Genomic DNA, 25368 nt, shown 5'->3' on the forward strand with positions numbered 1-25368 from the left:
ACTCGTCTACTTCTGGAAGAGTAAACAACCTTGACAAAAGCAGAGGCACCGCGAATGAGAAGCAACAGCTTTGGAATGGATTGTTTTAGCAGCTTTCTCAATGCTTCTGAAATACAGCTCATTTTTGTGCCAGTTAAAATGCATATGCTCTTAAAAGAATTTTGCTAGTGACACAGTCAGTGAGATTAGCAGTCCTGTATTTATCTGAGAATGTATGGCAAATTAAGATACAGAGTAAAAAAGCTACTTACCTCTAGATATACACTGTTAGTTCCTTGACTGATCTCCGTATTTGCTTCATAATGTCAGCAATATTTCAGCTGGCAGCCTTCCTCACTACTCCCAGATGAATACTTCAGAGCACTAAGAAAGGATAGCTTTTGCTCTTCTGACTTTTCATTTACTACTCTTTCAACAGTTTAAAATCTTTCACAATAAAACTCTGAACCCAATGAAAAAGTATATCCAGATTTTAGTATTTAAAACTCTTAAACAGCAAAAGACCTTCTGAGTCTTGTTGAAAAAAGTGCCTTAAGATCAATTGATGATGTGTCAGACAAACAAAATACAGTTTTTCTGGCCATGAGAGCAGAGAAACATTTGCTGTTTGGGGTCATATAAGAAAAAGACCTGTGCATGACCTCAAATTACCCTGGTTTATCCTTTCCTTAAGGATTAAGGGAAATACTAGAAGCTGTGTCCTGCCTTTGTGCCTGTAACGCTTGCAGGTCCGAACCAAGCTGAGGACTGTAATTGAACAACTTTTTTTTTTCTTGTAGTGCTCAGGACTAAGTATTTTCTTCTTACTGTATAATGTACCAAATGAATTCTTGTTCCACATCCCACCCCAAACATCCTGGATTGGTCACGGTAAAGACACTGTAGACTAGGGCTTAATAATTTAAGATGATCTGCAACATTTTTCCCTTTTTCCACTTTTTCACATTCTTGTTTGTCCATTAGGCATACATATGTATCTCAGACCTATACCTTAAGCATTTTGAATCAAGAATTGCCCAAAATGTGATTAACAAAGAACATTTTTAGGCACATTTTTGTAGATTCTGTATGTACAGTTCTCTCATTTTCTACTATCCCTCTGCCTGCAGCATGTAACGGTTTTGACAGAAGAACCAAACCATACTAGTCTTAATAATATGAAGCAAGGAAAAAACCCACCAACATCTAAGAAGTTGGAAAGTGTTAATACTGTGCAAATATCTGCTGAAAAAGTCCGTATGATTTGGCTGTGAAACACATTCTTACTGAAGACCAGGCCTCTGAGCACTCTCCTGGCACAAAAGTATTGAACAATGCACATAGTCTATACCAATTCAGGTTCAGACAGTCACTTAAATCTATACATATGCATGTAAAATCAATAACTATCACTTAAATGAATCAGAATGTACTGTTTTTAATAACAAAATACTGCATTCTTTCACAGTAAAACCTTTTTATTATTAACCTAACTCATCCAGTGAATTTTAGAAGCTACTGTAGGATTAAGTTCATGATGGATTACACTTGCTCACAATCTCAAAGCTTAAATTTTGATTTCTGATCAGAGGACCCAGCACTATTAAAAAAACAGTAGTATTGTTTGTTTAAATTTGGTATTTTGTACTCAAAGTGCAGCTCTTGTAAAGCAAAAGTCAAAGAACAAAATAAACACCATTTTATTTAATTATTTTAAAAGAGAAACTAAATATTCTTGAAATCAACATGTGTGCTGCTCTAGCCAATGCTATATTCAAGGGTCTGGGATATGAGGAAACAAAGACAAGTAGTTGTGCTTATGACATTTTTTCCTACTGGAAACGACAACTTCATCAACATGTCTTCCTCCAAGGAGTACTTTGAATATTTTCATGAAGTTAACATGGAATATATGAACTCACATGTTTTCTCTTAATATCTCTTTTAAAGCAGAGGATTTCTTGTTTTTTTTTAAAGTACTTGTACCACAAAAAAACTCAAGGACTCTGTAACCACTCAAGATTATGTAAAACAGCAGCACAGGTGGTATTTTCCATATAAAAGCATATACATAATTTTAAATGAAAACCATGAGAAGAAATTAAAATATCGTTCCAACTTTTAAAGGTCTGATAATAAGAAAACATGGGGGGTTCCTGAAGGTGCGTCTACCCTCAGGTTATAATAGACTTTTGAGAATCACATAGCAAAATCTGGAATTTTATTATACAGGGCACCACAGTGAGTACAGCTCACTATTTTTCTTGCCTTTATCTTAGCTCCCATAATTGATCTAATCTCAGTTCCCCTACTACACTTTCTTATCAATACCCTGCATTACTTGATACACAAAAGCATTTGTACAAAATTAAAAACTTCTGGAAAAAAAAGAAGTATCCAAACAAAAACATTTACCTTTAAACTGGCAAAAAGGCATGCTTTCTGTGAGCAAAGTAATTAATGCTTTCTCTTTCTTCCTGTATACCCCAGGATCATAACTACCAAACTCTTTCACTGAAAGTTTTGCTACCAAGACAGTATCTTCAAATGTTTGCAACTGACAATATTCTTTGTAGGTACAGAAATCCCTTGAAAAAAAAAAAAAAAAAAAAAGAAGAGAGAAATGAGAAAAGAGAAGAAAAAAAAAAGAAGAAAAGAGAAAAAAGAAAAGAGTTGCACCAGGTAAATGGTAAGGATTCATTGCAAGTCAGTAAGTTACACCAAGAAGAACAGAAGTTATTATTAATGTATTTACACAACTGTTAAAGTACACAAATACAGTGGTAGTACAAATGAAGTGCTTTGTGATACTGGTTTATACACAGGTTTATACAGACAGTCTAACTATTTTCTGCATGATGGAATTTAACTATTATGAGGACAAAACCTGCCCACAAGTGAGTACAATTCTAGAAATCTGCAGTCAACTTTTAAGTATAGTACAGCAATCTAATGGTTCCAGATACATAGGAAATAAAAAGGCTGCTTTTTTCAGTCCCTCAAACATTACACTATTAACCACAGATATTTACAAGGAAAGCACAGTGAAGTGTAAAACTGCTCAAATGGTAGTGCACATGCCTAAAATACCAAAGTTTATAGTAACTGAGGAAATAATTCTCTTATGCAAACTTACCAATCAATCAAATTCTTGAGCTTTTCTACTATACTCTCCCCAAACACACATTTCCCCAGCCTGACCCAGAGTACACACAGGCAGATAGCTAATGTTATGAAAGCATCCAAAGAAGAATGATAATACTTGGTATGGGGACTTTTGAGAGGGGCAAAAAAGAATTTGTAAACACCCAAAAAATAAAAACTACTCTTCATAAAAATCTGAAGACCAATATACCTTTAAAAATTGTCTCCATTTCTCAAAATACCTAACTGTTCAAACAAAGTCTCTGTACATACTTTCCAGCATATAACTTCCCATAATTTCAGTCATAAAGAGTTCTGGTACTGTTTCAAGTACCATAAGGACAGAACACGTACTTTTATGAGACCATTTACAGTAAGAGAAAGTATGAAGAATTTCCCATATTTCATAACCAACAGGAGCCAACAATACCTGCAACAACCTGAGCATGTTGAGTCATTCATGCCTAGATAATTACTCTGGGCATTCTCAGGTTAAATATACTTAAGAATGAAATATCATGTGCATCTGAATTGTAAAAATTCCCAAGATTTTATGGCAAGGATAGGTTACTATGTTTGTGGGGGGGTTATTTAGGTTTTTTTTTTTTGGTATAAGAATTCATTTTTTGAGTCTTGGCATGTAACAGAAGGCCTAAATCAATGTATTTATTTATAAACATGTGGATACTGAATGAAACATGCAAATTCACTGGAGATTCAGCAGCAATGTCTATTTCGCACTTGTAATAGTCTCCAAGCTAACCTGCCTCAGCGAAGAGGAAACAAAAGTTTCTGAGTAAAAACAATGTTTGAAAGTATCCATTCACCCAAACTAAGCAGAGAGACAGAACACGCTTTCTAATTCTAAATCCCTCAAATGTCAGTCTTTTACTTTGTTCTTAATGTTCTTTACAAAAAAAGAAATTCATCATTACAATCTCTACTATACTTAAGACTCTCCTGCAGGGTATTTAGTTATCCTCTTCTATGAAACACAATGAGTAGTAAAAAATTCATTTGTGCTACACAGAAAGTTAAATGTCCAGTGTGAATGAAGACAGCAAACAGCAAAATAAACTTCTAACAGTTCTAAAAACTTCATGAGAAAACCGACTTAGAATGGGACAATACGTGAAAATAAACAATTTAAATAACAGCAGATGGTTTTGATTCATTTACATGTTCCCTGGCAGACTAATCTTTTAAACAAGAAATTTCAAGTCATTATCTTTAGTTCAGGTTTGTTTATACTCTACATTTTTAAATCAGACAAAAGCAAGAGTTCTTTACAGAGAAGTAAGCCAATAATTTTAGCAAAATGATACAAAAAACTTTCTTAAACCAAGTAAAAGATTTATAGTTACAGTAGAATAATAAAAAGGGAGTAAAGTCTGCCGCCTGTGGAGGGAAAACTGAAATGGCCATCCAGTAACAGGCGGTGAACTCTGTAAACCATCTTTCTTTTCCAGCCCTGTTACCACAGGGTTCTCTTAAGGTCATTGGGTTTCTGGCAAAAGCGTCCTGTAATGGTAGCTGCTGGAGTCTCTGCATGTTCCTTCAAGAGCTTTTTAGGTCACATGGAGAACTCCAATTTCCGCTCTAGTTTAGGGTATATTTGCTAGTAAAGCCATTGGCAACATGGGAGATCAGCCATGCATTATCTGCCCTCCATGGCAAAATAATTTTCATCGGTGCACAGCAGACTGGAGAACACTGGTAGTAACCCGAGCAGGAATCTACCAAAGCCAAAAAACAAGACAACATCAGCACATATCCTTCCAGTTAACATACAAGTGTCTCACAATGTACTTCTAAATTATTAATTGCCAAAATTTAAGTGTGCGAATTTAAAATTCAAGAAGCAATATAATGTTTCACATCCATGTGTAACTACACAAAGTTCCCTATAATTTTCCTCTTTTATTAGAAGTTAACATGGAAAATTCACCTTTCCAGTCAGAGGGGATGTTTTGAAGAAAATTAGACAGAGCATAAACATGTGCAGAAGAAAGAACCAACCAGATCAAAACACTATGAATGCACAGTAATAGACTCAATGGATAATTAATTTTAAAAAATATTAAGAAGGTAAAAAATTATTTCATTATTTTCAATAGCTTTTCTCTGTCCATGGGACACTGTGTTAAAAGATACTTCTTGTATTTCCATAGCTTGACCTACCGAAGTAAGTGTAGCATTATTTCATACCACTTTCACCGTGAAAGTGAAAAACAACCATACATCTCTGCAATTTAAGAAGCGAGAAACATCTAAGTAGCTGGATCAGTATTCAGTATTTGTTTCAGTTGTGAACAACTACAAATACTAAGGCATACAGTATAGGTGAACCAATGCAGCCACATACCAGACCAGACCAGAATGTGCATGCTTCCTGCATACAGACTTTTCAATGCAAAGCTTTCAGTTTACTTTTTTTGCATTTTTTAATATTTTTTTTTTTACTAAGATCTGATAACTGGTCTTTAAAGTGTTAAGCTGTCATTTACAGTTGGATCCTTTTAATGCTATACACTGTTCACGAAGCAGGTTGTACAGTCAGCCAAGCACACAAAGCAGAAGGAGAAAACAGAAGAGAAATAGCAGGATTCTTCACCAACTAGAGATATAGGATTAATGCAAGCTTAGGCTTTATAGAGAAAGTGAGACGGCAGACAAGAGTTATACAACAGAATTTATTAAGGAACAGAAAATCTCACAGCTTTTTTTTAATATGTAGCAAATCAAAGAAGCTCTTGAAATACTTAAGAAAAGTATCCCTCAGCCACTAAGGTTCAGATTCCAACTGAAAGCTGTTATTTCTCATATGAAACCTGTTATTGCCAAAAGCAGAACAGACTAAAAAGCCAAAAGCTGCACACAGAAAGGCAGAAACTTCTACTGCACTGAACAGTGGAAAGGACTTTTTAATATCTAAATTCAAGTCTGCCTACCTCTGAGATGCTCATGGTCAACTATTCCTGTTACTATGTGAACATTTCTTTTAAATAGAGATCTCAACAGATCTGAGTATTTTTAAAATGAGAGTTCATAAGGCATGGAGAAGAATATAAAACAGTGAAAAATGGACATGGCTGTAGTAGAACATTCCATTAATGAAAAGACAAGACAGAGCCTCATTTGAGCAATACTGTCAATTGAATCTTCATACAGGTATTTTGCTTTTATGATTCTGAAGCAGATCTGGTTTTTAATGGATGACATACTGCTGCATCAATATCCTTGGAAAGATATGTACTTCTCATACAGCTAAAATTTTGACTTGGCTATTTTACTTTATTGTTGATACTTGAACAATTTTAGGGACCTTTTAAGTCACTATTATTGTCAACTCTGCTTAAGAGTCCAAGTGGAACAGCAGCAATAACTCAGCTTTTGGAAAGACGTTTGCTTTTAAGTTAGAGAAAAATCAGTGCTTCACCAAGCATCTGACCAGAAGGCACAGATACAATATGAGATCACATGAGTAGAAGAAGCAAAGTCGGATGTTTCCAAAGAGTTTTTTCCCCATCCCATATAAAGTTTTGGTGTCTAATGAGAAGCACTCACCCAGTGCTGCCTTCCAACGAAAGGAGACGTGCAGCTACTTGCCATGGTGTTCGAAAGGAATGCTATTCTGAGGTAGGGGAAAAGACAGCAATTTTTAACAGTTCCACTGCCCCAATATATAAAGATGTCTTAATAAAAATCCAACCTGAACTTGCAATAGCAACTCTATCTTTTGAGAAGCTCTGATTTCAGACTTCTGTAAGACATTTCCACCATATTAAGAGGCACGTAAAAGAAACAAATCATTAATCCTCATAGGAAGCTGACAGGGTCAGAAGAACAACACAGAGTATGATGCCTATTAAGATGGATAGGAGAAAGATTCGTGGATGCAGAAATGGAAAATGAAGAAGCACTGGAAGTATGGCACAACACTTAAGTTATTCAATGCCAGTGTTGGCTATAGTCTTCTAAAAACTTCTTCCATCAGAGACATAATCAAATATTGCTTTGTGCAGCACTTCAATCTTTCCTTTCAGCTACAGAGAATACCTCTATTACCAATTGGAATTTGCCACAGCTTTGACTGTTGGGTGCTGAACACGTTACATTCAAGAAAAAAATATTAAACAACTTACTGTGTAACCACAAGCAGTCAGACTGAACCTTTCGTTGAAGGAAATGAAGACTACTCACCCATAACTAGACTCTTGAGATGATCATGCTTTCAGGATGCAGTCTGTGCATGTGGACCAGCAGAACTGATTCAAAGTAGTTTTTACTAGAATACTCATTACCTCATTTACTACCTCCTTTATTACACCTCTTAATGTTTAAAAACGTTGTGTAAAGGAGACTTAGGGAACAATTAACTTAAGAGAGTTTAGGAGCAGAAGAATCTTTTAACACTTGGTATGATTTTCTGTCTAACACACTGCACACAGAGCTGTAACTTAGGTTTGCTTTAAACTTGAACACACCACTTAGAAATTAATCCAGTATCAATGCAAAGGCAGAGAGGAGAGATGATCTACTTATTTTAAAAGTTGTTTCAGTAGGTAACTACTTTCACTTAGACCTTTATTTTGCCTTTCTTTATTTGTGAGTGGTTTTAATTTTATGCAATAGGTTCTTCACATATTTTCTCCTTAAACATTAATTCATGTTAAAATCATTTTGTCTCAAACACCACACCAACTCACTCAAGACATTTTCTTAGCTTTTAGTACAAACTGAAAGAAGTAGATTTGAAACTCTTACACTGTACAGTCTGTTCTCCCAATCCATCTCACTATGACACAAAATAACATCTCCACTTCTGTTCATTACTGTATCATACACAGGAGAAAATTGTGCCTTTTCATTATGGAAACCACACCAACTTCTCCAACATTACATCTGCCTCCTCAGTCATTACTTACCACAGATACAGCTCCCCCGTAGAGGAAAACAGCCTCCACTTCTTCACCCTAACCAGAATTTGGAGTACTTCAGGAATACATATTTGAATAGACTGTGCTCGACCACTCAGCTCCCACTGATGTTTATCACGGTGAACTCACAACTTGCAGGTTTTTTGCTGTTGCATTCACTTCATACAGTCCAGAAAAGTACTGAATAACATGTGCCATAGAATTTACATAACTTCATTAGAAACACTTAAGTTTCATGAACCACTTCGTAAGACACAGCAGTTGTTACTCCAATAAATGCTTGTTACTTAAGTGTTAGAAACTGCATGTCTTTTTTAAGGAGAATGACTTAGGTGCTACGCAGACACTATCTTGGTTGCCGAGAATGACATCTATTTTGCTATGCTTACCAATTACCATTTTTCCACGACCATTAAATTTCTCTGAGAATGCCTAGTTTTCATAAGAGAACTCCAGTTCCTATTATGTGCATTCACAGCCTTAGTTTTTTAGTTTCAGTCTGATTGGATCAGAATTCAGTTTGGAAAAAAGAAAGATAAACATGTGGAGTAGTCATCTTTAAGAACTCTACTTAGAGGCCAGTAGCTTTCCTTGTCTGAGTAACATCTGTACATTTCATTGTCCAGAATTTAACAAGCAGTGGCCTTTCCTTTAGATAAATAGAGGTGGAGATTACAGATGCACTGTTGCCTTACCAAACCAAGGCATAAAGTAAATGAAATAACAAAACTAATGCCTCAAATACTGTAGGTTTTCCTAAGAACATGGTATACAGATAATGGAAAACCACAGTTGTAACTGTTGACCTGGCTAACATCTAAGGATAAATTCTGATTACAGAAGAGCTACTTTAGTATTATGAAAACTGTAAAGAGCATAAGCTATCAACACCTACAACTTGCACCATCCTGCCTGCTAGAGAGTGACAACTGGGAAAATGAAAAGTGAATTTTCTCTAGCAAGCTCAAGCAGTAGTGTTATAAGCTACAATCTAAGTAAAGTGTTTCAGCCACACCAACCAAGCTGCAGAGGATGAAGGCAGGGATTGGGAAAATGAAAACCATCCACTGTGGAAGATGACTGGGTTTGGGACTGTTTAAAGAACCTGAAAGTGCACGAGTCTGTGGGACCTGATGACACACGTCCATCCATGGGTTCTGAGGGATCAGGCTGAGTAAATGGCTACACCACTATCCTCAGCAAATTTGCTGACAACAACAAGCTGTGTGGTGCAGTCAACCTGCTGTAGGGAAAAGGATGCCATCCAAAGAGACCTTAAGCTTGAGAAGTGGGTCTCTGGGAGCTGCATGCAGTTAAACAAGGTGCAAGGTCCAGCATGTGGGTCAGGTCAGCCTCAAGCATTAAGTACAGGCTGGGTGAAGAATGGATTGAAATTAGCTCTGGGGAGAAAGACTTGGGTGTGTTCATGGATTAGAAGCTCAACATGACTCAGCGATGTGCACCTGCAGCCCAGAAAGCCAACCGTGTCCTGGGCTGCATCAAAAGAAGAGTGACCAGCAACTTGAGAGAGGGGATTTTTGCCCTCTATTCTGCTCTTGTGAGACCCCACGTGGAGTACTGTGTCCAGTTCTGGGGCCCCCAACACAAGAACAATGCTGACAATGTTAGAATGAGTGCAGAGCAGAGCTGCTAAGTTGACAACAGTGCTGGAGCACCTCTCCTACGAAGACAGGCTGAGAGAGTTGGGGCTGCTTAGTCTGGAGAAGAGAAGATTTTGGGGAGACCTAAGAGTAGCCTTGCAGTACCCAAAGGGGGCTTACATGAAGGCTGAAGAGGGGCTGTTCTCATGGCATGTAAAAGTGCACATAGTGACAGGACAAGGGTGAATGGCCTTAACCTGAAGGAGGGTAGATTTATTTATTAGGAAGAAATTCTTTACTATAAGGGCGGTGAGGCATTAGACCAGGTTGCCTAGATAGGTTGTGGACTCCCCATCTCAGGAAATGTTCAAGGCCAGGCTGAATGGGGTTCTAAGTAACCTGGCCTACTGGAAGGTTCTCTGCCCATGGCAGGGGGGTTGGAATGAGGTGATCTTTAAGGCCCCTTCCAATCCAACTCATTTCCCCTGCAAACCTCTCTTTCCCTCCAACAGGCAACAGGCCCATGGGAATCTGCTCAAATTATACTACAGTTACACACTGTTATTTGGTCACCATGAGTAGACGGTCACCACCAGCACTGGTTCACTGTCTTAAGAACTAAATGAATACAGCAGTCAATGAATTATTAGTTCTAACAAACTCAAGAGAAGATCCTCACAAGGCTGCTTTTGAGACTGTGAGGCATAGTAAAAAACCCCAGAGTAGAAAAGAGGTGAAATGTACTGTGTTTCTGTGTAAAGCCAAGGCCAAAAGGAAAGTTGCTTCAGTGACAGACAAGAGACAAAAGAAGAGACAGCGAAAGAGAGATAAAAGAGAGACAGAAATGCTGTGGAACAGGGCAGCTTGACCCAAGAAATTCCTTCTGATAAAGAAAATTAGCAGCAAAAGTCACTGCGAAACTCGTAAAAATGAGTATGTATGAACCTATTGTGAAATTGTATGCATATGCATTTGAAAGGGGGATAAAAGGAAGAGCTGGGGTTCGCAAAGGTGCGCATGCCCTTTTAAAGAGAGCAGTCTCTGTGTCTCTTGCATGTGTCCAGCGCTGTCAATAAACATACCGGCTTTACGACTTTTACAAAGTTGTAGAGTTTTTTTCTCTCTCTCCGCGCAACAACTGTAAACAAGTCAACCAAGCGATCCTGTATTTGGAGCAGAGTGTTCAAAAGAGCAGGTATGGAATGTGCCATTAAGCCAGACGGTACTATTGGCCCATATCACAAATTACACACCTGGATGTTTAAAGACCACTCAGAAAACAGGCCAAAGACCACTCAGAAAACTGCCCTCACAGTGTTCACATTCCACAGGCCAGGCAGAACCAAAATGGATCTACAAGCCCAATTGTATTACTCTTATCTTGAAAAGTTTACAATAGTGTCACCTGCACAATGAGTGACACATCACAAACATTGCAAAAACATTAAAGATGTACTTGCACCTAAAACAATCAAGGGGCATTGCTGCATTTCTGTCTGTTACTGCTAGAACTCATTTATCTGACTGTTAACAGAGACAAAGCATCTGAGATTTGCTCAGAATGCCAAAGACCTGGCACATACATTTTGCCACAAAACCATCTTTATACTAAAGTAAATGTCCAGGGAGAAGTCTGCATCACAGCCTCACATAATATCCAAGGTCAAAAAGGACCCATGGAAATCATGTAGCCCAATCCCACTGCCCAAAGCACAGTCAACTAGAGCAAGCCACTCAGGACAATGTCCAGTTGGGCTCCAAGTAATTTGGAAAATGGAGACTCCACAACCTCTATGGGCAACCTGTTACAGTCCTTGCCCACCTTCATAGTAAAAAAAAGTTTCTCTGTATGTCTAAATGGAATTTCCTGTATTTCAATTTGTGTCCACTCTCCATTGTCCATTCACTGGATATTGCTGCAAACAGTCTGGTTGCAGCTTCTTTACATTCTTCTAACAGGTATTTATGAAATTTACAAGATCGATAACTATGCACAATTCTCCCCTTTGTTTTCAAACTATTTAAAAATACTTAAATGTGAGAATTTCTGGTGGCAAGAATAGCAGTTCAGTGAACAGTATAAGATGGTGAAACTTGTGCCAAAGCCAGTACGGAAAACCTCACCTACACCCTATTCTTGCCCAGTCATTTCTGTTCCTGAACTGTTCATCCCTTGTGCAGGCACAAGTATCTGTGCAGCTATATGGTGAAACAACTCATTCAGCTTAAACTCCCCGCTACCCCAAATCCCACTTCACTTTTATCACAATGGAATTGTTTCTCCAACCCACTTTATTCTCGGTCTTCGTAAGATTGGGATGTCCTGTCTGAATATCCATATCCACCTGGCCCCCTGGTCTAAAAAACTGTTCTTTCAAGCAGTAAGATTTCACACGTAAGAATGTGTAGCATCCAAAAGTAATTAACTCTGCCAATTAAATGATGATGCTAAAAGGAACCAAGTTAATTTTCTGTCAATGTGCTCTGTCAACAAGGAACAAGTCCCTATCAAAAATTATGCACTTGGAGCTCCTGAACAGTAGTGAGGCATGATGGAAAAACCCCTAGGTCACTGCAATAGTCCCCCTAACATACTGCTTTCCCAGAAATGTTGGAGAATGTCTACAGATTGGCTGATTTCCATTTTGTAAGTAAGACTGAAAGTAAATTGTACAAATTGTACACTGTTTGGGACAAGACTGTCGATATACTGAGGAAGGAATGTTTTAGCTACAGCACAGAGTTAGAAACACATTTAACACTGTTAGCCCTAAAAAGAAACATTCTTAGAATTTCTTTGCTAAGTCACTGTGAGCAGCAAGGATGATTTCAGCTGACTATGAATCATTATTATTTATCCTCCTGCTATTCTCTTCAAATGAGCCTTCTGCAACATATCCAGCATCCATGTATGTGGCCTCTTATGGGCTCTGAATTAAGAGCACTGCACTACAACTTTCTTCACTATTGCACCTTCTATTCTTCACCAAATGCTTCTTGCCTTTTCTGCACCAATATTGTCTGCTCTGATGATGTGGAAACAAGATTCACTACTGTCTCTTACTCTGCTTCCTCACTGATAACAGGTATAAGAAACTCAATGACTCAAGGAGCTAAATCCCATAACAGTAGGTTAAAATGCTGCACCTCTAGAATTTTGCATCCTCTCATTGCTGTCAAGGTAAAAATAAAAATTTCTTCACACCCACATCATTCAGGCTAAATGTCAAGCATTTACATGAATGAACATCACCTGCAAAAACAGTATGAAATTACATCAATTACCTGGTAAGTTCTTTTGGCAAATTAACATTTTCAAATCACCCTCATTTTTTCCAATACACAGATTTATTTTTTTTTTACCTGCGAAGTTGACATGCGAGAGGTATCTTGTCGGCCTGTTAAATCAGATGAGGAGATATTGACTGGGGCACCACGATGCAATCTCATACTCACTTTCCTTTCTCGTTCCATACCGGATACTGGCCGAGGAGAGGTGTTGGCTGTGAGAAAAACAATATTAGATTCTCATAATGAGAAATGCCATGTTAACACAGTCACTGGAAAAATTACACTCTTGCTGTTTGCACATAAAAATTCCACATAACCAAAAGAGGAATCAAGGCTGTTGTTTGACATTTCATAGAAATACAAGTATCAATTGCCAGGCAATGAGCGTATGCAAATACCTTCAATCTACTAAAAATCAAGGGAGAAAAAACCAAACCAAAAGGCCAAACTCTGCCCAGACACAAACTGCCAATTGGAGTAGTCTACAAGAAGCACTTACCCAGCTACTTGCTTACTCACCAGCATGTGAAGTTGGGGTAAGGGGAGTAGGAGGAGCTACATCTTGTGTTCCTCTTAGCCTGCCAGAAGCAGTGGAGGGTAATCCACGTACAGCTGGATTTCGTGTATGTCTTAATCTTTCCTCTCGTTCCCGCCTTTCACGTTCAGCATCTTCAGCTGCTCTGCTTGCACCCTACAGGTCAAGACTAGTGAACAACTTGGGGGATTACTGAGCTTACAATTATATGTTTATAAAAGTACTGAAAAAGAAGAACTGGACAATGTGTGAACTGAAGTTTGAGAAGGCACCAGCTGCTTTGGTAAAATTTCTTGAGAATTGCCGCTAAGTTTTGTTCATACAGCTGCTTGGATAGTCTTCAAAATGTTAATGTACACACGTACCGTTATGGCAGCTGGACACCTCCTCAAATGTTGCAAATGACCTATGTTAAAGATCAAGGTGGGAGAAAGTAATTCCACAACCTAGCCTGGTGACTGCCCTAAAGGATTTAAAAAGCCTTCCACACTAAAAGCCTTGTAACTGTAATTTAGTTGTCATCCAAGCTTTATAGCATGGATCCCATATCTCCTGTTTCTCCTCATTTCCTGATCTTTCTGCCTATACAGTAGAGTTGCTAAGAGGAAATATGGAAGATAATCTTACAGTATCAGTTAAGGTACTCAATACTAACAATGCAGTAACAGAACCCAACCAGAACAATTAAAAGTTCAAAGTTTTAGAAAGCTATGTGAGCTACTTACAAATTTCAGCATGTTCCAGTCAAATACATAGTCATACGAGAATCCTTGCCGATGAAAAAGGTTTCTGAATAATTGCCTTAGATAGGAATAGTCCGGCTTGTCATCAAAACGCAAAGAACGGCAGAAATTCAAGTATGTGGCAAATTCAGCTGTAATTAAAGGAAACCTGTTTTTTATCTACAGCTTCACATTGGCTTTTTGTAATTCTGAGTCAAAAATACCCAAACCACCCCAAACCTGAAAAGCAGGGAATCTTCTTAACATAAGAAAAAGAATAATGATCTAATACTAGAAATCCACTAAAGGAAACACTATCATGCCAATCCTGAGAAAGAAATTATTTTTCTAGCACAGAGCAGGCAAAGATCCCATTTTTTCGACAGCACAGAGGACCCAATAACACAGTTCTTTAACCAACAGCTAGTGGGGGAGAAAAGGTTTAAAACTTTGCTTGGAACATACTGAACACAATTTATTGTGGGACACGGAACAGCATTTCTTTGTTAAGACCCATAGAGATTCATGTCTGCTGTGTCACAAAACGCACAAAAACTTTATCTCCCAGGTAAGTCATGCCACATTTTTCATTTCCAATAGCCTGTACACTTGTTTTTAAATGGCAAGGAAAATATTACAAAGGAAAAAAAAAGAATACTGTAGTGAATTCAGTGCACCAGAGAAAATCAGCAGTATCAAAATACTAGCTTTTGACTTTACGTCTCCCCAAATGAAATAACATAATAATTTATATTAAGAAAGAAGTTCTAACTAATGGCACAAGAGAATCTGATTAGTCTTCCCTGCCTGTAAACCCCAGAAAAAACATGTAATTCATGAATGTAAAGGAACATGTATGAAGCAACATTTGAAACACATAAAAAATGATGCATTTTCACACAACCCAAACAAAAACTATAATTCTTGTCATTGTAACAAGAGGGTGAAGAGACAGAACTCTTTGTGAAATGAAAATAGTCTCTGATGACAGCTAATGTTACTACATTTTAAAACAAATTTAAGTATCATTTTACAATACTCAAAAATGGCTTATTATTGTTTAGGTGTAAATAACAAACTGAGAAACAGAACTGCTTTGAGGAATGATGCTAGGATACAGCAGTGTTTCTTATGCTTCTCACAAATTCTAATCCATCAGCAGGCGAAACCAGATGAACCTGGGACAGTAATTCCCAAGCGAAACAACTGCAGTAGATAAGAGACGCACCTGACTACACAATCCAATTCATCCAAAAAACAGTACCCACACAGAGAGAGAAAAAGGCAGCTTGTTAAAATGCTATTTGTCTGTTGCCAATTATCCAGCCAACAAATGCACAAAGAATACAGCAGAAATCAGGGTACCATGCTACCCTTCCTCTGAGGGCACTTGAACAGTTGAGACAAGGGATCCCTAGAAATGCTCTATGAACACAGAAGATCTGTCTTCAGCATAGTATTTTTACCACACATGTGGTAAAATCATGGGGAGATAAGGAAGGGGAAGAGGAGAAGGAGAGAGACAGATGGTGAAAAAGAGTAGTAGAATTTAACATAAGGAAAGGAGATGTACCGCTAAAACACGAACACATAGTCCTAGTGTCACAGAAGAGTAACTTACAAGGATATCCTTTACACAAAACCTCAATGGGTGTAGACATTTTCTTTTCACTGATACGTTCGTATTTCTGCCTCTTTGTTGCTGCTTTCAGTCCCTGCCAGGGGAGGGAGCCCAGGTTAAAATACATCAGTACATAGCCCAAGGACTCCAAGTCATCTCTGCGAGATTGCTCTACAACAGCATAAAAAAGTGAACTCATTAGGTTTCATTTTCTACTGGCAAAACAAAAGTCTGTGCAACAAGATTGTTATAAAAACCCTTACAAAAACAAGAGACAGCTGAGTGTTACGATGCCCATGACAAACTCGTTCAGTATAAGAAAAGCCTTTTATTCTTGCAGTTATTAGAAAAAGTGCTAATTCTCGAGCATTACACACTCAGACTGAACGGACTAATATAGACTGAATCCCACTTAATAAAGATATGCAAGGCCATGCATGCTGTACTCTTAGTGTCAAAAATAGGGACTGTCTCCTATGTCTCCACAAAGCAACATCCACTTGCACTAAAATTACACGCATGGACACTCTTGAAGTTTCTATTTATTGCTTTCCCCAGCTCACCAATTCCAAGATGAGTGTTGATGGATGCGTAACGGGCAGTCCCCGTTAAGTTTTTATTTTCACGATATGGAATATGTTGATGAGTTCGAGCATCTCGATACTTCTTCGCTAGTCCAAAGTCTATTATGTAGACAAGATTGCCTTTCTTCCCCAGGCCCATTAAGAAGTTATCTGGCTTCACATCTCGGTGGATGAAGTTCTTAGAGTGAATATATTCAATTCGACTAATCTAAATACAGAACCACAAAAAAAATCATTGTTGAGAGACTAAGCACACATCTTTTTCTGACAAAAACACTAGAAATGGTGTCTAAGTAATGAAAGCGGCAACTCCCCTTTCTATTGTAAAATATAAGGGAATTAAAGAGAACATAATTTAGAAGACAACAGACAAACCTTCTTTCCAGCTCTTTGTCCGAATGTCTTTTACAAAACCAGGACGATCTCTTTCCAAAAACTTGCTTGGGGAAATGTCTTAGTCTTTGAGCAGTGCAACACCCGGTTTGCAAACAGTGCAGTTCCAGTTTTTAAAGAAGAACTGGTAATCACTTTTAATGGAATAGTTTGGATTTACAAAAACAGAGCTACTTTTGATTTTTTTCTCTATTAATACAGCCTATTCAGCTCTAAATTTTAGAAATCAAATGTATATGATCAAAAAAAATTCAATATCCCAACATATTTCACTATCAAGGTAACAAAGTAATTTCTTACCATTTGGTCAGCAAGTAATAGGACTGTCTTGAGACTAAATTTCCTTGAACAAAAATTGAAGAGATCTTCAAGACTCGGTCCCAACAACTCCATCACCATAACATTGTAGTCTCCTTCAGCTCCACACCACTTAATTGTGGGAATACCCACTAGGAAAAAATAAATAATTTATTCAGTATAACAATTTGATTTATATAATTCATGCACACAAATCGTCAAGGCTCTTAATATTAATTCGGAGTGTCATTACCATGCATGTTTCCATTTACAGCGAAGCTTAGTATTTTATGTTCAGACATTCCAAATTAAATGTGGGATAACTTCCAGCAGAATCAATACAAAATTATAGCAACAGAGGTCTAAAAATAGCCTTTTTTCTTTTGCCCAGAAACCTTCTAGTCTTCATACTTATCTTGTAACTTTAAAGTATTGAGCATCTTTGTTGGGTTTGAACCCTAAGCATTTTACCGATAGTAATATTCATGTAGTCTCCAAGATGCAATAAGGCACAAATCGGGAGTCTGAAAATAAAACCCTGACAAACCACTAGATACTATAATCGAGGAAAGCCTTAGAAATTAACTTAGTTTCAAAGCCTACAAAATCACCATGAAATATCTGTCTCCTCCATCAAAATTTGCAATTAATTTCCGCCCTTCCTTCATATTCTTGTCTTTCCTTCAGTTTCATGGTATTTGCTGTTTGGTGAATCTCTACCAAAGTAGCATTGTTTATGAGATGCATTATTCATTCAGTTTTACAGTATGATAATTAGCCCAAATTTGGGGAAGAAGTCAGGAACCTTATTTCACAAAAAAATGTAGAAACGCTCAAATATTTTGAAATAAACCTGCATGTAGGTAGCCTTATTCAGATTTTCAAATGCCTTACTCAGAGTTAATTCTATGCATTTTGGTGTGAAATGCTGTAATTCACTGAATTTAAAGGAAGCATGATATTCTATAAAGGCTATTTCGGTTACACACAGGTGGCAACTGAATGAGGCGGGAATTAAAAAGTAACTAAACGCAAATACACATTATTATCAATTTCTAGAGGTCTTATTACCCTACTGGGCACGTACTTGAGATACAGCATGGAATGTTCTCTTTATGCAAAGCACATCCTCATTTAGGAGGCATTCAAGGGACTATGAAACAAACACAAAACTGGACTACACAGGGTTTATGTCCCAGAACTGCACCGGAATGTTACATTCCCAGAATTCCAAAATATATGAGTAAGTTACTGTAGCAAAGCAACACACAGTAGTTACGAAGTTGCTGCACTCCAATTCTCCACTACTAGTGCCATTTTGTCTTTGAACTTTCCCAGCAAGGAAATATTTTTAACACAGAAAAGATAATACTAACATGTACAACAAAAATTAACTGATTCTTAAAAGTTTAGAATTGTGCTACCACAATAAGCAAGTCAGGTGAAATGGTCCAAGGTAGTGGTTACCATCTTTCCCTGATCCATGAGAATCAGAAATAAATCACTGTTCTGGGATGAAACTTTGTTTCACATTGCACAAGGTCCTCCCATTTTAATATTTTGGGAACCATGAGAAACTTTGGAGGATCTTACTGGTTATCACGAAGTATGATAGCCATGGATTTGGAACTGCTCCTCTACAACCCTTGCAGAACTAAAATGCTGCTCTTCATCTACCCTGCTGCCTTTCCCACCTTCTCCTTATTTCTCAAAAGAGATCCCAAACATTAACTGTCAGGTGGCAGACAGATCAAAGGTGAAAAAGCAGTAAAATCTTTGAAGAAGGAAAATAGTTTGCTTGCCTCCACCCTGCATCATTTTGTAGATTTTACTCTCGATGTGGAGCTGAGGATGTTTGGTTTTCACACATTCCAACTTTATTGCAACCTCCTCTCCGGCAGCAATATCAGTTCCTAAAACCAGAAGAATTAAAACATTGGTCAAAGATGCATTTCCTTTGCCAAGACCGAAACAAAAAGAGCATCAACAAATTACTTCTCAATGGCAAACATCCAGAGATTACGTACTTTCAGCCACAATTACCTAAAAATTCTTCTGAAACTTTACAGATGCTCTCCAACAGACTAGTATTACAAGAGAAAACTACTGTATAATGAGAATCCAAAATTGCTGCTATTCAATTGGAAAAAAAAAACCAAACAAAAAACCCCCCAGAAAAACAGCAAAACTAAACCAAGTGCATCTTCTCAGGGATGTCTTTCCACTTCCAGTTTGTGGCAAAAATGGTCAGAATTAATCTTTACAACGTGGCACATTGACCCACCAACGGAAGAAGTACTAAGAATTCAAATCACCTCCTCTTATGTCTTGGAAATACAGGTTACAATTTCCCTAGGTCTCAACATAGTCTGGCTGTACACTGACACCTCATTTTACTTGGCTGGAAGGCAGCTTATCTAGACTAAAGAATGTGCAGTCTGCAAAAGCTTTCTTTAAATCTCATTAAATTCTTCTTTTAAGAATCAAAAAAGGCTTACCTGTTTACTTTCAAAGTATATAGGGAGAAACTGACATTCTTAAATAGAAACAGCCAAGAAAATACACACTCTCAGAGCCAAGCAACTCACAAACTATAAGAAAAAAAGGAAATAGCAAAAGGAAACGTGTGACACTTCATGGACATTATCTCCAAGTCTCTCTGCTTTAGGAATTTGGCCCTTTTCTGCTTTACCTCATGGTTCAGGATTATGTGAAGTAAATAACCTACAGTTCAATCTCAACTCCACTTTCAAAAGCCTAACTAGAGGTTCCCCCCTACTCTGACATGTCTTCAACACCCTTGTAGCTGCTTTTAAGACAAAACCTGGGGACTGGAAACAGGCAAAAATAATCAAATCTTCATTTTCAAAGCATAAAACTGAGCTGGGAATGTATGCTGAAATAATCTACAAATTCACTGAGGCCTATCAGAAAGCATGTCTACTTAAAAATGAATATTGACTTCTGAAACAACTTTAGAAATTATTTTAAGACACTTATGTCTACTGTACAATCTGAACAACGGAGCAGTAAATGGAATTTTTAAAAAACTGACCACATTTTGTTTTCACAAAAAACACAGTTTCCAAACATCTGTTCTACCAGATAATGGACTGCAAAGCAAATGGGACTCTACAAAAGACTTCAGTTCTTGAGAGACAGTAATTTTCCCTGGAAAAATAAATGCCACCAGGATCTTCCATTAATGTACTTCCAGGCTAGTTCCATGCCTGAGCCATGCTTTCATGTAAATGGCATGACATTTGCAGTAAGCCCTGAGACTAAATCCATGACAATTATTTAGAAATAAAAAAAATGTAAAACCCAGAGGATTTATTGCATAGAATTCAGTATGACATTAATATATACACTAGCATACAGGGAACTATTACTTTCTGTGCAACTTCACTGGTGTAAGCTGCGTTCATAGAGATAAAAGTCACATGTAAACGTTTATTTCACTTGCACTTGTAATACTGTAATACAATCTGATTTATCTGAGCAGTAGTCAAGTTTAAATTTTTCAAACCATTTAAGACTTTTCAGATTTTAACTGCTGTCTTAATTGTCCCCCAAAATCCCAGTGGAAGCTAACAAGGATTTTTGCACAAGCTTTACCACAATCTTCTATGGTCACATCTTCAATCTTCTATACATGCATTGCAGAGAGGACGAATCACATTCTCTGACTCTAGACCATCACATGCCTTCAGTTAAAAATGCATATTTTTCATCAGGCATATGATCTGTCTTGTGGATAACCAGTATTTCATTTGCTGTAAACAAGCAGCTTTAGTTAACGAATTATGTTGGAATGCCAGCTGTGCACTGCAAGATGTACAGAAAAACAACCCCCACCTCTCATACTGCATGCACTGCAAGCGTACCACATAAGCTAGCAAGTGACATTATTTTTATCTTCCACAAATATGCAGTCAGTGAAACTTAACCCTTGCAAGCTCCCCCTTCCCTGATTTGCTCTTCTAGGTTAACACAATTTTCAAAAGCAGAATACTTGTGTCTACCAGGCGGGACACAATGCACTTATTTCTTTGGATTTAACCCACTTCACATGGCTTGAGAGCTTGCGGAATATGTAGAGTATTTTAAAAATATCTGCTTTCAAAATGTTTTGCACCCACTACTTGTGCTTGTCATAAACAGTAGCAGTAAGCTATGTTAGAGGGCTATAATGGACTGGCAAAGACAATTCCAATCCTTTATATTTTACAATTGCACAGCGATCACGATTAGTGATGGTCAGCAACAGGATTAGCCGAACTACGAGGATTATTTGAAGGATTTAAAGTTTTTTTTTTACTGCAACCTAATCACTTGTATTTGTGTAATTTTTTTTAGGCCTCACAGGAGAAGGAAACATGCTTCTGACAACAATTTTTCCTAGTTCACTGCAGCAATATTTAACCGTGGTATGTTTCTTTCCCGAAACGTTTTTTGAATGCGATGGGTTGTGGGGTTTTTAGGGTTTATGTGATTTTGGGTTTTTTTCTTCCTTGTTTTGAGATGAGGCGATTTTTACCCTTACGCCTATTTTACAGACTCGAACGATGCCCAAGGTCACTACACAACAATGAGAAGAGGCAGCCGAGTAAACCAGAATTCCCGAGTTCCGCACGATCCAAAGTAGGACATGTCAACGAAATATTAAATTACTGCTGCTGTGTCCCTAGCCCAGGTACTTGCCCGACCTGGCTAGGCCCTCGATGTCCTCCACACAGCCAGAAAGCGGCCAGCTAAATCTCCAGCGAGCCATCCTCCTTACCCAGGTAGATATCCCCGAAGGAGCCGCTCCCGATCTTCCGCCCCAGCCGGTACCGGTTCCCAACCCTCAGCTCCATGGCGGCAGCTCGGCTCGTCCGCGACCCGGTTCTGTTGTTCTGCCCGGCCTGCTGGCTCTCGTTTTGATGCCTCACAGTCCTACGGTTTCGGATGCCATCGCGGCTTTGGCCTCGCCACTCGATACTAGCGAGACAGTCAAGCCCGTCGCCGCAGCTCCCGAACAAGATGGACACGGATTCCCGACACGACCGGCGCCTCAGCCCCTCCGGCCCCCAGCCACCATACTGCGTGACCTCACTTCCCTAGCGACGGGGGCGGGGCGCGCTGCCGCAGCGACGGGCGCGCGGCGGGTGCGGCCGGGGCGCGCGGCGGGAGAGGCGCCGATGCCGTCCCAGCTTCCCCGCCCGCCGGTCTCTTGGTGCTCGGCTCGGCAGGAGTGCCTGCCTCGTATTGTCGCGCCACCTCAGCCACATGTCGGGCGGCGAATGAGATCCGCAGTCTTTCCGGTGCGCATGGCGTTGTCGTCCACGAGGCCGTCGGTCACCTCAGTGGAGATGAGCTCCGGCAGCACTGCGTTCCGAGGAGTGTCCGTTTGACCGGGAAGGCGGAAGGAGGTAGCGGGGGGGATGGGGGGTGGGGTGGGTGCAGGGACAAAGTCTGAGAAGTGACAAATTTCAGGGGAAAACTATGTCATTCTTGCCGGGGAGGAGTGTTGGGATCTCCTCTCTCTCTCCGGGTGAGGAAGCATAATCCTAAGACCACCACCGGGCACTGCAGGGCCTGTATGTGTAACCATGTAGTGTCTGCACATGCGAAGCTGTGTATTTGTGAAGCCTCATACTGTAAAAGTTGTAAGACGTTAATGTCTTAGGTGGCTGACAGCTGAGCCACTGGAAGTACAGAGTAAGAGAGGGGGGGGAGAGAGAGAGAGAGAGAGAGAGAGAGAGAGAGAGAGACAAAGATACATCTGAACTGTCAAATTCCCCCAGCAACTGTTAGTGGGAGGTGCGATGAGTCCTGGACCCATTAGTCCATGTAGCCCCTCTTCTGCATCCCATCCCTACCACCCTTCTTCCACCGATGTAATTTTTTCTGCTTTCCTGCACCTCTCCCTCCCTTATTCTCCAATGCCTGTCTTTCTCTCACCTTCTACCTCTCTATTTTCTTTTTCTTTCTGCATTTCTGTCCTCTTCCCTACCTCTCTTGTCTTCATCCTCTATCTCAGTCCATTGATATTTTTGTCTTTTTCCATTTATCTGTCTTCCAATTTTTTAAAATTCTCCCCATATACCCTCTAGGCCTTTGTGATGTCCCCCCAACTTTTATTTCCTCTCTCTCTCTGTGCCCCATATTCTAAGTACACGTTGTTTTTCTTGGATGCTCTCATTCTAGGTCCCTGCCCCAATGTTTTCATTTCTTCCCTCCTTGTCCTTCAGCCCATTTTTCTCTTGACTATTCTCTGTCGTCCTGTCCCTATCATTAGATTCCTCTCCCCTTTAGCTCATAGAGCCTGGGGGACCCAGGTAACCACAAATCACCTTTGCTTTTTCCGAGGGTTTACTTTGCTGAAGTGTTTCTAAATGTGTCAGTGAGCTTTTCTGGAGCTGGAATTCATTTCTGTTTCAGGAAGAGAGTCTCTCATTCTGTAGTTATTTAACAGTTCCCGTTGCAGAATAATTGCAGTAGGAGGTTGCAAGCGAATCCAACAGCCTGGACTAGGATGTGCCAGGCTTCTTGCCAAGCCAGGGGCACCTGTGGGAATGTGGGATGCCACCTTCTTAAACTCCGAACATGGAGGGATTTCTCTCAGACAGAAGCTGCCAGGAACTATGGCTCTGGGTGGCCTTGGACTACCAGGGGCCTTCTCCAAACTGCCTCCCAGCCATGGGGGTGGTAAACTTTGCTTCCTTCTAAAAAGAGCTGTCATTCGCATCCTGGTACCTGTGGCCAAAAGTGAAATTCCATCTCCTAAATTTGCAAACATCACAGGTTTTCTCCCAGATGAAAGCTGCCAGGAACTAGGGCTGGCCTTTGACTCCCAGGGGCCTCCTCTGAAATGGCTCCAAGACACGAGGGTAGAAATCTTTCATACCTGTGGGAAAAAGCCACCATTCATGCCCAGTCACCCCCAGCCAAAAGTGGGAATTCCGCCTTGAGGTGAGCTGGGGCAGTGGTGTGGAGGAGTCCTGGGGATTACTGTTTTTGAGGGCAATAGTCACATTCTCTGTTTTGTCTTAGGTACCCTGAGGAGGCTTGTAGCCAAAACTTGGAAACGGCAGCACCGAGGCACACACAGAGGACATCTTAACGTCCATGTCCAACCGAGGATGGATTTTGTCTGCTCCTCTTCCAAAAGCTAAGTGTCAGGGCCAGTGGCTGGGAGAAGGGGAAAACCTTTACTATCACAGGGGGCAATTTCATGTCAGCTTAGCAGAGAGGTCTGTAGTGGGACGGGAAGTAAAAGGGGAGGGTTTCTCCTCAGCCTCACCAGAGCCTTTGCTGGGCAGGGCAGTTCCGACCCATCTCCACATTCTCGTGAACTTTGCGTCATCAGCCTTCTTCGACTCGACAATGTCATGGATCTTTCCCGCGAGGAACTCACCTTCAGGTCTGGAGCTATAGCCACAGTCACCCGGCAGTCCAGAACTGTAGCCACAGTCACCTGGCAGTCCTCTGCTTTCTCTAGGTTTAGTCCGCCTCTTGAGCATCCTTTTAACTGCTTTGGTACTAACTTCTTTTAGTGAGTTACATTTCATCATCATGTGCTGTTGTCATAGGGCTTTGGCGTCATTGGCCTCTGGCTCATCTTGCAGTAGGAATCCTGGGTCCATAAGTTGAAAGTGCCAGGCAGTTTCCAGTTGTCTTCGTGTTATGTCATCTGTGTCTATGTTATGTTGTCCGTGTCTGTGGTATGTAGTGTGTGTCCATTGTCTTCCGTGTCATAGGCCTTTGTTACGTCTTGATGCTTTATCGGCAGTATGCTGTGCCATATAGGCTGGGTATTGTGCCTGAAACTAGAACAGGATGTGTGGAGTGGAAAAGGGGGCTGCAACCTTGCGCCTGAAAACCCCGTCCATGGTAAAATATTGCCTGCGCCTGTGATCACACCTGTTGGGGGGGAGCTGAAATCACTGTGGGGCTGGGAAGTGGACTGCGGGGCTGGGACTTTGAATGAAAATGGAAAAGGTACTAGATCTGAGCAACCTGTCATTTTTATATCTGTTCCTTGGTAAATGTTACAAACATCTTTGTTGGCTGCCTTCCTTAGGAGCTAAAACATGTCTTAAACCTTAAGTGCCTGGTGAAACACGTGCTGATGTTTCTGATGTTGCTTACAGGACTCAGGGGCACTGTGCACATGGCCAGCTATGCAGAATATTCCACCAGCATGTCTTGAGGAGACAGCCTATGAGACTGCATTTCTTGTACCATGGGCTCTTTTGCAGCATATTCTACTGTGG

General features: G+C 39.7%; 1 protein-coding gene across 3 annotated transcripts; it reads right to left on the reverse strand.

Moving 5' to 3' along the window:
- Positions 1 to 2712: 2712 nt before the first annotated feature.
- On the reverse strand, positions 2713 to 22199 carry CSNK1D (casein kinase 1 delta). Of its 3 annotated transcripts, none has more exons than XM_030962357.1 (10): positions 21891 to 22198; positions 18910 to 19020; positions 17111 to 17259; positions 16397 to 16625; positions 15834 to 16004; positions 14216 to 14364; positions 13475 to 13646; positions 13028 to 13167; positions 6691 to 6757; positions 2713 to 4859 (listed from the first exon to the last, which is right to left on the reverse strand). In XM_030962357.1, exons 1-9 carry the CDS (start codon positions 21964 to 21966, stop codon positions 6725 to 6727), a joined length of 1230 nt encoding a protein of 409 aa, XP_030818217.1. In that variant the 5' UTR covers positions 21967 to 22198; the 3' UTR covers positions 2713 to 4859; positions 6691 to 6724. The 3 variants fall into 3 exon arrangements, 2 of the variants coding, with proteins under 2 accessions (XP_030818217.1, XP_030818216.1); XR_004061257.1 differs by having other exon boundaries at positions 4778 to 4859; positions 6691 to 8099; positions 21891 to 22199; XM_030962356.1 differs by lacking the exon at positions 6691 to 6757 and having other exon boundaries at positions 21891 to 22174.
- Positions 22200 to 25368: the final 3169 nt, after the last annotated feature.

Source organism: Camarhynchus parvulus, chromosome 18 (assembly GCF_901933205.1).
Source record: "Camarhynchus parvulus chromosome 18, STF_HiC, whole genome shotgun sequence".
Classification (NCBI taxonomy): Eukaryota; Metazoa; Chordata; class Aves; order Passeriformes; family Thraupidae; genus Camarhynchus; species Camarhynchus parvulus.

What these genes read in the sequence shown, in the direction of transcription:
- CSNK1D (XM_030962356.1), bottom strand. Translation starts at nt 21,966, where the DNA reads ATGGAGCTGAGGGTTGGGAACCGGTACCGGCTGGGGCGGAAGATCGGG. An exon ending in ACTGGAACATGCTGAAATTT is followed by an intron (nt 13,647 to 14,215) that starts GTAAGTAGCTCA and finishes CTTGACCTGTAG; the next exon opens with GGTGCAAGCAGAGCAGCTGA. An exon ending in CTCGCATGTCAACTTCGCAG is followed by an intron (nt 4,860 to 13,027) that starts GTAAAAAAAAAA and finishes TGGCTTTGGTAG; the next exon opens with ATTCCTGCTCGGGTTACTAC.